The 12,310-nt window shown below is 40.3% G+C and overlaps 2 protein-coding genes and 1 long non-coding RNA gene across 4 annotated transcripts in view; all 3 read right to left on the bottom strand.

Annotated features, from left to right (window-relative positions):
- The window catches only part of LOC109417164 (leucine-rich repeat neuronal protein 3-like), a 505,905-nt gene that overhangs the window by 159,879 nt on the left and 333,716 nt on the right, over positions 1–12,310 (bottom strand). The window lies entirely within an intron of this gene.
- Positions 546–1,397, bottom strand: LOC134290793 (uncharacterized). The gene has a single exon (XM_062857993.1). It carries the CDS (start codon positions 1,395–1,397, stop codon positions 546–548), a length of 852 nt encoding a protein of 283 aa, XP_062713977.1.
- LOC134291410 (uncharacterized) lies at positions 2,487–3,072 on the bottom strand. Its single transcript, XR_009999080.1, has 2 exons — positions 2,830–3,072; positions 2,487–2,765 (listed from the first exon to the last, which is right to left on the bottom strand). It is a non-coding gene; the product is annotated as an uncharacterized LOC134291410 (long non-coding RNA).

The raw sequence follows: 12,310 nt of genomic DNA, 5'->3' as shown, positions 1-12,310 counted from the left end.
AAAACTGTGCAAAGTTTCAGATAGTTTGAAATGGTCGCTCAGGATCGACTGACATGACACCGTGGAATTCCTCATTATTGAAGTCAAACTAGAAGTAACGGATGGTACAGCGCACGAGGTGATCAAAAAAGTCGAGTACTTGCCTGTAGTTGAAGTTTGGAAGACCCCGTCTTCCATCTCACACGCAGGACCGGGACGGCTGATGGTCGCTGGCGGGAAGGGCTCGACTGCGGCAAGAGGAATAGGGGCTTCCATGTGGCTTGCGGCAAATCTGCGTCCCGGTATCCAAATTGTTGAAGACAAACACGCTAGGGTTGATGACGTTGAACTAGAAGCAACGAGGGCTACAGCGAATGAAGTGTTCGAAGAAAAATCGTACTTGCCTATAACGGGAGTTCGGAAGTCTCCATCTTCCAGCTCACACGCAGGACCGGGACGACTGTTGGTCGCTGGCGGGAAGGGCTCGACTGCGGTAAGAGGAATAGGAGCTTCCTTGAGACTTGTGGCAAGTGTGCGTCCCGGGGTGATGAAGATATTAGTTTCGCTTATTCCATTAAAACGACGGCTTCTGGTGAAATGCTCAAAAGATCGTCGGATGCGGCTACAGCTCCCGGGCGCCAAAAATTTTCATCGGATCTGTTGTCGGTGAACTCCCTGTAAAGGACACCTTTCGGCCACGTCGATGTAGACAGAGCTTTAGATTTCAACTCCAAGTTCATGCCAATTTTGAACGAGATGAAGGACATTGTGCGTATGTCCCTTCCTTTAGCCACAAGCCGGACGACTTGGACGTCTTCGGTGCCGAGACGTTTCTTAGCTAAGGCGCAGATCTGTTTGACAGACACATCTCTCGCTATCCGCGACAGGTACAGCCAAAATTTTGGTTGATTCGGTGGAACAGTGGCGATTTCTATTGACGGAGAGGGAGTACTACCGGTTCCTAGCAGCAAGGGCGGCTTCTTATCCATGGTTGGATTAGCAGCTGTATTGAACAGTCTTCTACTTCGTGTGAACCTTGGATCAATCCCAACACGTTTAGAGGACTTCGGAGTGCATGAACTCGAATTGATCAGCTTCGCGAAGTTGGTTCGAATTTCGACCTTGAGTTCATTCATTATTTCGGTTTTCAGGTTTTTCATAATATCGCTGTGGGAGTTGAGAGCATGCTCTTGACCTACTTCATAAGCGGCAAGAGATGTATTCCGAAAACGCATGTCTTTCATAAGCGACTTACACGAGGGACAGAACCACAAAAATTGATTGAGTCTCATCACCTCCTCGAACGTATCGGCAGCAACTCCACAGCAACTAGGATGGAAGATTGCCTTACAAAACCCTTGACACTCTATTTGAATGTCCCCGATATCACCAGCACAGGAACCACATACTAGAGACATTTCGTATTAGGGTCTTTTTCAACTGTTACGCTCGAAAATGTCAATCAAGACCACCTCGTATCGGATATACTATAGTCCACGAAGATAAACAAAACAACACACGCACGGTGGAGATGCTCTAATGCGCGAAACTACGGTAGCCCGAAAAGTGCAGCAAGGAGACACTCAATGGTCGAAGCGAAAAACAGTGCGATGTCGCGAAAGTGTTTGTTGATGAATTGTAATTTCGCGATATTATCACTAACTAAACGCGATCAACCATCAACCACATATGCATCATCCGATTAACAGCAAACAAATAATATTTAGAACACGATCCAATTGCATTAACACAAATAAAATTGAAATATTAACACCGGCGAAAACACGTAAACACTTGCTATGTCCACAGACAGAGATATTCACATTGACAGAGATATCCACATTGTCGAAACTATTCACTCATCTACCCTCGTAGCCAAGATTATGAACACCATCATTGACAATAAGGTGTTCCATGCTGTTTTGCAACTTTCACATACTGCTATTTCTTTCTTCGGAATTTCAGTCAGCTACCAAACATTCGCGTAAGCATTTCGCAATAACTTCAACACGCGCTTGGACGATCCACCCAGGCAGGCATTGCATTTCTCATCTGATCAAGAGATCATCTTAGTTTGGAGGAAAGATAATATCTCTGATCTAAGATGGCACTGCAATGATCCATCTCGACATCTTAAGATGATCTTGATGAAAGCTCGGACACAAGGAAAAATATTTAACTCGCTACTATATTAAAGTTGTATAAACTAGGTCAGTTTTGGGAACTGTACAGAACGTACATCGAATATTTGCTATAACATAATTATAATTTGGAGGTGGTCCGTCGTACTGTGGGACTTCACAGGGAAACAACTGGATAATGAACAACTTATTAAATTTCTACTTCAGTACTTCGGGAACACGTCGAGTTCACTTTTTTCTCAACGAGGTGTTATAGCGGGCAGTACCCAAAATAATCCTACCGCCCAAATGGTCTAACACCCAACATGCGTTTAAACTTTGTTATAAAGAAAAGTGCCTCTAAGATTAAATGACTCAATCAATGTAAATATTCAGCTGCAGTTTTATTAACAATATAAACAGAATGTCTCGTTCTATGTTTAGTTCATATTAAAAACAAATTACATAGTAATATAAGTGTTTGCAATCTTCTAAACTGCAGGGTTTCCTATTCACATAGGACTGTTGTGCCAATGGGGGCAGTAAAGTTCTCCCTTGCGTCTGTTAATGTTTGACGCGATTTTTCCGGCCATACCGATTTGAGAAGTCAGGTTTTTGTGTGCCCAGCCGCAACGTAAAAGGCTCATATATAGCTATACAAACATGCTGAAAATCAAGAGAAGTCAGTTCATATTACGTATTGGCTCAAAATAGCATTATAGCAACTTACCGATTTATCTACATGGCAAAAAAATGTTTGGAATAGTAAACTCTACCTGACGTGTCTGCCTTATACCGCAGAATGTGTCAAAGTTTTCATGAACAGTTGCGACACAGCCTTTCCGGTTTACTAAGATAGCATTTCTAATCAGATGATCAGATGAGCGCAAGATTGTTATGGAAAATTTAATCCAAGAGCACTGGGATGATCTCGTACCATTTGATCAATATCCCGCTCAAAAGATGGAAAGATGAGATGAATTGCAATGCCTGCACCCAGGTGCGCCAGAATCACTACCGTTTGGGCCTACACTTTCCTTCATTCCAGGGAAAATTAAGCAATCCTTCCGAGCAAAATTCTCTAATGCTTCCGAAAACAAGCGTGTTTGCTCATTGTGAGATGTTTGTGCTCGACGACACACAAGAGCGATTGCTGAAAGGGGCACCCAATTGGAAGGAAATCACGAACCAAGCACGCAGGTTACACACGCGAAGCGACACTGACTGCCGGTGTGTACAAACTCCTAATCAACCAATTCACCATCATCAACGTTTTGTTTGGATATGATTTCCTCCGACATCAACGTTCATCGTCGCGCGTCGTCGTTGTTCCGGATATCTCGCGTGGGTGAAGCGAAGGAGGAGTGCGTTGATGTTGTTTCGAGGCTTATGGTAAGGACTGCCGCTGCTGGCTTCATGGATCTTCCCTCAGCCATGCATGGTCGCTGGCTGCTGGTGGTTATGCAAATGTCGGTTTACGAAGCCGGCCGTATACCACGAGAGCACAATGCGATTATATTCAGCAATTAATTTCCGTCTCAACCGCTCTGTGGCTAACGGTGGAGTACGGCGATGGCAGATGAAAATTATTAAAGCAAAAGCCTTCCGTATTAGCTTTAACTGGAAGGGAGCTTAAGAATTGAAAGAAGACGTTAAGTTAGATAATTGTAAACCAAAGATGTTTAAATATTGATCGGTTTACTTAACCTCAAAGGTTTTTTTATTTGTTCAACACCAATTTCAATTGATTTACTCTTCCGTTATCAAATAGAGGAGAATCTGCTCTACCTGTTACTGGTAAGAGATTGAATAATGGATCCTGAAGATTCAGGTTTCTCAAGTTAGTTTCACTTAATAAGTGTTTACTGAGTACTCGGAAACGCAGTTGCTTAAAAGCTGGACAGTTACATATCAAATGTTACAAAATTCCATAATCGTATTTGACCAGCATACTCCTTGGACCGTTCTCACTTCGCCTTTTTGCCATCACTCAAGACTGACATAGGCCAACATTGATCGAAAATTAGTTGTGTAAATCCATTTGGTATACTTGGGTTTAAGACCCCAAATTTAACCAAAGGTTCGCCGGCATTGCCGGAAGACCATACAAACTTTCTTGATTCTGAACTCAATATGAAGTGTCAAAGAAAGCTTCTAATCAAGAACAACTCCAACGTACTTTATCACACCAATTTCAGATTCAAAGAGACGCAAGGTCGAACACCATCACGGTTTCCCTTTCCATGAAAAGAACAATTGACGTTTTACTAGGATTTATCGAATGGCCATATTGGCGACACCACCCCTCAACTACCTGAAGGGTGCATTGCATCAGATCGAAAAGTATGTTCAGTTCAAGCACATATCAACTAACAATGTTAGGTAGTCGTTGGCAAAACCATAGAAGGTAAACCACTATTATTGAGTTGTTTTAATAATGCATCTAATACGATACGAGATTCCACAAAAGCGGTGTGGGCCCATATAGCCGAGGCGGTAAACGCACGGGTATTCAGCATGACCATGCTGAGGGTGACGGGTTCGATTCCCGGTCGGTCCAGGATCTTTTCGTAAAGGAAATTTCCTTGACTTCCTTGAGCATAGAGTATCTTCGTGCCTGCCACACGATATACGCATGCAAAATGGTCATTGGCAGAGGAAGCTCTCAGTTAATAACTGTGGAAGTGCTCATAGAACACTAAGCTGAGAAGCAGGCTTTGTCCCAATGAGGACGTTACGCCAAGAAGAGAGAGAGAGAGAGAGAGAAAAGCGGTGACAAGACTCCCCCTTGAGGGCATCCACAAACACTCAATTTCCTAATCGCTGCTTGACGCAATGTCGAGAAGAGATATTGATTTTTGAGCATTTGGTGGATCCAATTGGAGATCATTGACCGTGACCCCGTGCGGCTTCCAATATGGCATCGAAAAGCACGTTGTCAAAGGCACCCTCGATATCTAAGAAAACACCCTAACAAGATTGCTTTTGAGCGAATGCTTTCTCGATATCGTGAACAACCTTGTGTAAAAGAGTCACAGTGGACTTACCAGATTGGTAGGCATGTTGGTTCACATGAAGAGAAGACACGTTGGCCAAATGAACATCACGGATGTGATGATCCTCAATGCGTTCTAAGCATTTCAGAAGAAGAGAGGTCAAACTGACAGGTCTAAAACTCTTTGCTTCTTCATACGACGCACGACCCACTTTCAGAATAAACTTCACAGTAATATCCCGCCAGGATTTGGGAATATACCCTGTAGCAAAACTGCAAACAAGTATGTTTTTCAAAACATGTTTGAAATGATTAAATCCCTTCTGCCCCAGGAGATTTGAAAGGAGCAAAGCTATTAAGTGCCCACTCAATCGATTCTATAGTTACAATACTCCGAGCCGAAGCCAGGGAATCGTAACTACAAGAAAATACATCTGAAGATGTAATGTCCACACATCCAGGGAAGTGTGTGCTGAATAAGCATTCCAGAACTTCCTTATCAGAGGAAGTCAGATCGCCATTTGGCAAACGAAGTTCGTTCACTCGGAAATCCTTAGATTTCGCAAGGATTTTATTTAACCGACTGACTTCACTCAAACTGGAAACATTTTTGTACAGAGGTTTTTCCAGCCGGATCGTTCAGCAGACCGGAGAGCTTTCTGGTAGGCCTTGCGAGCTGACCTGAAAGCCTCCGAACCAGCTGAACGTCGTCTGTTCCAACTCTTTGTACATTGTTTCCTGAGCTTCGCCAGATCAGAGTTCCACCAAGGAGTTCCTCTTGTGATCTTCCCAGACCGTAGAAGACATGCTTCTTCGAAAGCTTCCATTATGAAAGTCGTTGTGGTATCAACGGCATCAGCTAAATCACTTGGAGTTTCAATGGATGGTGAGTATCCATGAAATTTGGCCGCAACCAAATCAGTAAAAAGATCCCAGTTTGTTGACTGGGGATTCCTGAAACGCAATGTTTGCGAAGTAACATTTAAATGTTAAAAAAGATATAGCGATGGTCAGATAAAGATTCTTCATCTGACACATGCCAATTGGGCAGCTCGTGACTAATTCTACTAGAGCAACGTGTTATGTCTAACACTTCCTCTCTAGCAGATACTATAAACGTTGGGCGGTTGCCTATGTTAAGTAATGCAAGATCTGTACTACTTAAGTACTCCATAAAACTGGAGCCTCTCAAGTTGATGTCTGAGCTGCCTCGGATGATATGGTGAGCATTGGCATCACTGCCAACAATTAGCGGAAGGCCTTTTGAAGTGCGATGACTTGTTTGAAAGCATCCGTAGGGGATAGTTTATCATGCAGTAAATAAACCGAACAATATACGTATTTCCTGTTGAGGTTTCCAACAGATACATCAATTGTGATAGCACATACATCTCTGGTGGTTAGTTCAGAGATGAATGTAGCAACTATTGCGTTGTTGACAAGCACACAGGCTCGAGGCATGACACGCGAGTTTGCCATTTCATGTTTACTGAAAGTAGCAAAAACCGGGTTCACAAGGTTTCATAGATAGAAATTTCCCTTACGAAAGTACCATTTTGCATAAGTCTGCAAAGATTGATTGTTGCTGTTCTTTTATGTTGAAGATTGATCTGAGCTATCCTAACCGTAGCCACTACCCAAACTACGCAAGATTAAACTCTTCGCAACAACAGCAGCAACAAAACCAGATCGGTATCGATTGGAAAACGCCAAAGGCGAGGATACACAGAATGCACTGTGTAAATCGCATAATGCGAAACCATATAGGTGAAAATTTAAACTTATTAACAACATCTTCATAATCCCGCCCTTATTCAGCCTCAAGTGAGACTAAAGAAGGGCAGCCAATTGTCTCGGAGAAACACAAGGTCCACCGCACTATTGCTCCGGTTAGCGCAGTAAGGGCAAAATACTGTGGAGGGCGCCCTGGTACTCCACAGGCTCCGTTTGCGGTCAGGTTTTTATTAGACCCCCCCTAGCCATTCATTCCTAGGCACGGTAAGCATAAAGCCGCATCACACCATGAATTAGAGGTCACCTGTTGGTGGACTCTTACCACCGGACAGGGATGGGAACACTCACTTGCAACGAGTTACATTCACTTGCTATTTTCTCAGCTCCGAAGCGTGCAATCAAGAAGCGATGTATGGACAACTTTTGCCTTGTGATTTCGTCTAAAGCTTTGCCGAATAGAGTAGGGTTCGCACACGATTCCTAAGGTCGTGACAGAGCTGTGAAAGCGACTCTCCACGAGGTGAGTGTAATTTGCATTCACCTCGTGGAGAGTTGCCTTCGCAGCTCCCTCACGACTTCGGTATGCGTGCGCGACCCCTACTCTATTCGGCAAAGTTTTAGACGAAATCACAAGGTAAATGTCGTCCATACATCGTTTCTTGATTGCCCGCTTCTGAGTTGAGAAAACTGCAAGTGAGTGTAACTCTTTCCAAGTGAGTGTTCCCATCCTTGCCACCGGAACAGGCGGTCCGTAGTGTTATTCTTAGCCAATTGAGGCAATCGCTACCGACACTACACAGCTTTCTAGGCTGATCGAGAAAAGAAGTTAATATTGATGATCAACTTCATACGAGCCCGAACAGCCGGGTGATAATAGTGTGAACTGGGCGATGGATTTTCACGAAAATTGTTCTAGATATTACGTCAGTTTGTCTGTGAATCCGATGTCTGTCAATATGAGCATCGAGAGTGATGAAATTAGAAGTCATTTTCAATGGAAAATAGCAACTAGAAAAGCAAAGTATTAATTAATGTTGAAGACGTAAAATTAAATTCACCTAGCGCCTTTACAATTGGTGGTCATTCAAATAAGCCTATAGAAGAATTCCAATGACCCAAAATCACTAGTTTACAGCATTTTTGAGTTTGGTAAGCTGATGATTTTTTTTGGTGTAGAATCATGCCCTGAGTTCGAAAACGCGAAGGAAAAAAATTACAGTAGAGCGGAATTTTTTTCGAGTTTCCATACAAGGTTGATTTATTTGAAATCGATTTTTGTTCTATTTTTAAGCAAAGTCGCTCACTTCACACATCTTATTCTCCGTAATCAATACTCCGTTTGAGTTAAATTTTTTACTGTAACTCACATATAATATGTCAAATAAACGTTGAGAAAGGATTTTTAAATTATTTTTTTCTTTTTGGAAAAAAAATACATATCTTCATATATTTTTGGAAATTTTGCTACAATTTGAGAAGATCGTCCCTAAGACTCGTCAATATCTTGAATTTTGTCAATCCGACGCAAGACCTGCATTGAGATGATCGAATGGTATTATATTTGGCTTTTAATTTATTGAAAAAGATATAAATTTGGTTGAACAAAATTCAAAATATTTGAATTTTAGTAAATTCCATATTTTAAAAAGTTGTAAAACTCGATATTGAGCTAATACCCAAAAACTGTTCTACATAAAAATTTTTGAAGCACGGTTTCGAAATCAGCGCTAAATTGTACTTAAAAAATTTTGGTCATTGCACAGTGGAAAAAATAGGTATAAAACGCGAATAAATTCAATATCTCTGCTCGGAGTGGACCAATTTGAATGAATTTTTGACACGAACTTCAAAAATCTCTATAGTTTCAGATAAGGAGTGTGTAATTCGCCGCACGATGCTGGAAATCAGTATATTGAGCTCGTTTTACCCCACTCCCTCTCTCTCACACTTTTTTGAGTAAACCATCATTTATTTCCGATTGGCGTGCAAAATAAATGACTTATTTAAGTCGTATTTATGTAAACAATTCCATAGTATCGGAAATTTGAAATAGAATTTGTCCTGCTCTCATCGATTGCGTTCCACTCCGAGCGAAGATGTATGTGAAATTTAAAAAAAAAGGGGATATCGGGGTAACTCGAAGATATTACAATTTTTAGGGCTGTGCGATGCCAAACCAGCTCCATTCGATACTATGGAAGTTTTTACACAAACACGAATTAAATAAATCGTTTATTTTGCATTCCAGGATTTTTCTAAAAAGTTGAAAAAAGAGAGAATGGGGTAAACTGGGCCCGATACTCTGATTTCCAGCATCGTGCGGCGAATGAAACCTTCCTTATCTGAAACTATACAGATTTTTGCAGTTTGTGTCAAAAATTCATTCAAATCCATCCACTCCGAGCAGAGATATTGAATTTATTCGCGTTTTATACCTATTTTTTCCGATTGTGCATTGACAGAAGTTCACGATTTCGTTTTATTTTGTAAACTAGTGTTATAGAGACTCTAGGTGAGATAAAGTTTGTTTTGTCTGAAACTAATCTTTGGCAATTTCCTACAGGAATTTCTTAGGGAAATTCCTATTAGAAATCCATCTGGAACTTCTTCAGTGATTCCCCTGGGGATTTCTTTACAGAAATTATTGGATAATGTTCAAGGGATTCATTAAATCATTCATCCAGTAACTTTTTGAGGAATTTATTGAGGGTAAAGTCGTCAAGTATTTTTTTGAGAAATTCTTCAGAGACTTTTTGGCGAACTACTCCAAAAGTTTTTTTGGAAAACTCTTTCAGAGAATTCTTGTATAATCCTAGGAGAACCATTGCAGGTATTTATTGAAGAATTTTTCCATAAATTATTTCAGGAGGTCATCCGAATTTCTCAGGGTATTCAACAAAATTCCTCGAAATACTTTCTCCACGGATTCCTTCAGGGTTTCTGCAGGAATTCTTTAAGAAAAGGCTACAGATATTCTTCTCTAATAATTATTTCATTCTTTCATTGATTCTTTCAGAAAATCTAAGGCAATGCTCTAGAGATTCATTTCATCTAAGGCTTCTTAACAATTACTTTGTTGAATTTTCCAAAGCATTCTTTTTGCGGAATTTCCTCAGGGATTCCCATCAATTACTTAGGGATTCTTGTGAAAAATTTCTGCAGAGATTTTTAAAAGAACTTCTCGAAAAATTCGAAGAAGATTTCTTCAGGAAGTCATCCAAAAGGTCCATTAGCCATTCCTTCAAGTATTTCAAAGAAATTTCCTTCTGGCATTCATTGAGAAATCATCTCAGAGATTTCTTGTGGAAAATGCTCCAATGATTTTTGCGAAATTTTAAGAAAGATTCTTCCAGGAATTTTGCCATTCATTCTTCCAGCAATTTCGTTGGAATTTCTTTACGGATTTCTTAGGAAGGTCTCTATTTTTCTAAAGATTTATTCTGAAATTTATCAGGTGGTTCTAATCCAAACTTCTCCAAGTATTTCACAAATAATTTTGTTTTAAAGTATTCTTTTCAGAGTTTTCACAGCGATTTCTTGTTATTTTTTCAGTGAATCTTTGGATACCTACAGAGATCTCTTTTATGAAAACATCCAGGCATTTTTAGGCATCCATTAATAAAATCATAATAAACTTGTTGGAGATTTTTCTAAGGATTCCTTCAGAAACTCGCGCAAGAATTTGATAGGGAACTTTGCCATTTATTTTTTGAGAAAGTTTTTGTAGAGATTCTTTTGGAACTTTATCCTGGAATTCATTGGTGGATCCATAAAAAAAAATCCATAACTAATTAATGAGGCGTCCGATTCGAATGCGGTCTTCGGTGAAGTTGCTGCTGATAGAGTAACCTAGGAATACCAAAAGTAAACTTACCCTCTAGGGCACTTGGGGAAACGCTACAGTTGATTGAATGAAAAACGCCGTTTTTCCATAATAATTCCCATGCAAACTTTGAAGGGCCTGTGCACTCTCAATTTTTAATCAAATGAGTTCAAATTTTGGGAGAAGGCGTAACATATCTATTGTAAGAAATAACGTAGAAACATTCTCCGCACACGAACTTGCGTTTAAGGAAGCTCTAAAAGTGGTTCTTTGACGACTTCGATGACAAATTTGAAACAAAAAAGATAGAACGAAGGGCTTTCTTTGCCTGCCATTGCATAAATTTGTACATTGTGAGACAAACACAATGATATAGGGTAATTCGCTAATTGTTGAACACTACCCAAATGTTGAACAGTTTCGGAATATTTTATTATAAATCTTACTTAAGTAATTTTCATCCAACCTAAACGTATGATGTAGATGCATATACATGTGGGTCACGATATTGCTCTAATTAAGTTTCAAAATTATACATATTTTTCGTCAAAAAAATTGATTGAAAATTTTATACCGCTGATGACACGGGAACTGCAGAACTCTTAAGATTAATTTTAAGAAATTGCTGTTACGAACTAAGCTTTGCGGGCAAATCGACCACAAATATCAAAGGCACACCATAGTTACAAGAACTGGAAGGATGTCATTAACAGTTTAACATTGTTTAAAATCACATTTTCATTGTAATTTAATTTGAAAAAAATATTTTTCTTACCACACTATCATTATGCATCCATAATCCAATTGTTGAACACTGGCGTAACCTACAATGTTAGCATGACTGCTAGATTTTTTTTTCAGTTTACCTAACCGTACATTTCGTGGGGTTTCAAAGGCGTTCCAGGGATGTTCTAGGGGTGTTCCAGTGAGCTTCAGAAAGATTCCAGTGGTTTTCAATGGGTTTCAAGGGCGTTTCAGAGGTATTCAAGAGGAATTCAGAGTGTTAGGGGGTCCCAGGAGTATTTCAAGGCGTTCCAGGAGGCTCAGGAGCAATCCAAGGGTTTTCAAGGGATATCAGGGTCGTTCCATGAATGTTCTTGGGGGTTGAGTGGGTCCCATGGGTTTCCAGAAGAGTTTCAGGGGTTTTAAAAGGCGCACTTTTCTTCTTTTTTTGTTTGTTTTTATTTATGTGTATCGGACACTTTTCTTCTGTTTTTTTCGCTTCTAATCAAATCTTCTCAGCCATTTTTGCATCTAGTCATCTTTAAACCGATGTCAGTCCACTAGAGCTCTCTTCAAATGTGCGATTCTTTGTCATTTAAATGAATTGTCACTAGCTCGGACTAGCTGGGCACAAAACACAAAAAAAAAACCGAGAAAAACCGCCAGGGTGAAAAAATATCGGATGTCGGGTCAAAGTCGGGTCAATTTTTATCAAATGTTGGACCACTGTTGGACCCACATCGGGTAACTGTCGTGTCTATGTTGGGTTTGGTGGCCAAAATAAAAACAGGTGAATGATAGGTTGATGTCGGGTTATACGTCATCAATTACGAACAAAGCTTCAACCGTTCAACAATTGGCGAGAACCGTCCAACATTAGGATGAACTAGCTTAAGGAAGCGTTCAACATTTGGGTTACAGACTTCCCATACAAAT

Source organism: Aedes albopictus, chromosome 3, assembly GCF_035046485.1.
Source record: "Aedes albopictus strain Foshan chromosome 3, AalbF5, whole genome shotgun sequence".
Taxonomy (NCBI): Eukaryota; Metazoa; Arthropoda; class Insecta; order Diptera; family Culicidae; genus Aedes; species Aedes albopictus.
The sequence above is the reverse complement of the archived record's forward strand: the minus strand, read 5'-3'. Positions and strand labels throughout refer to the sequence as shown.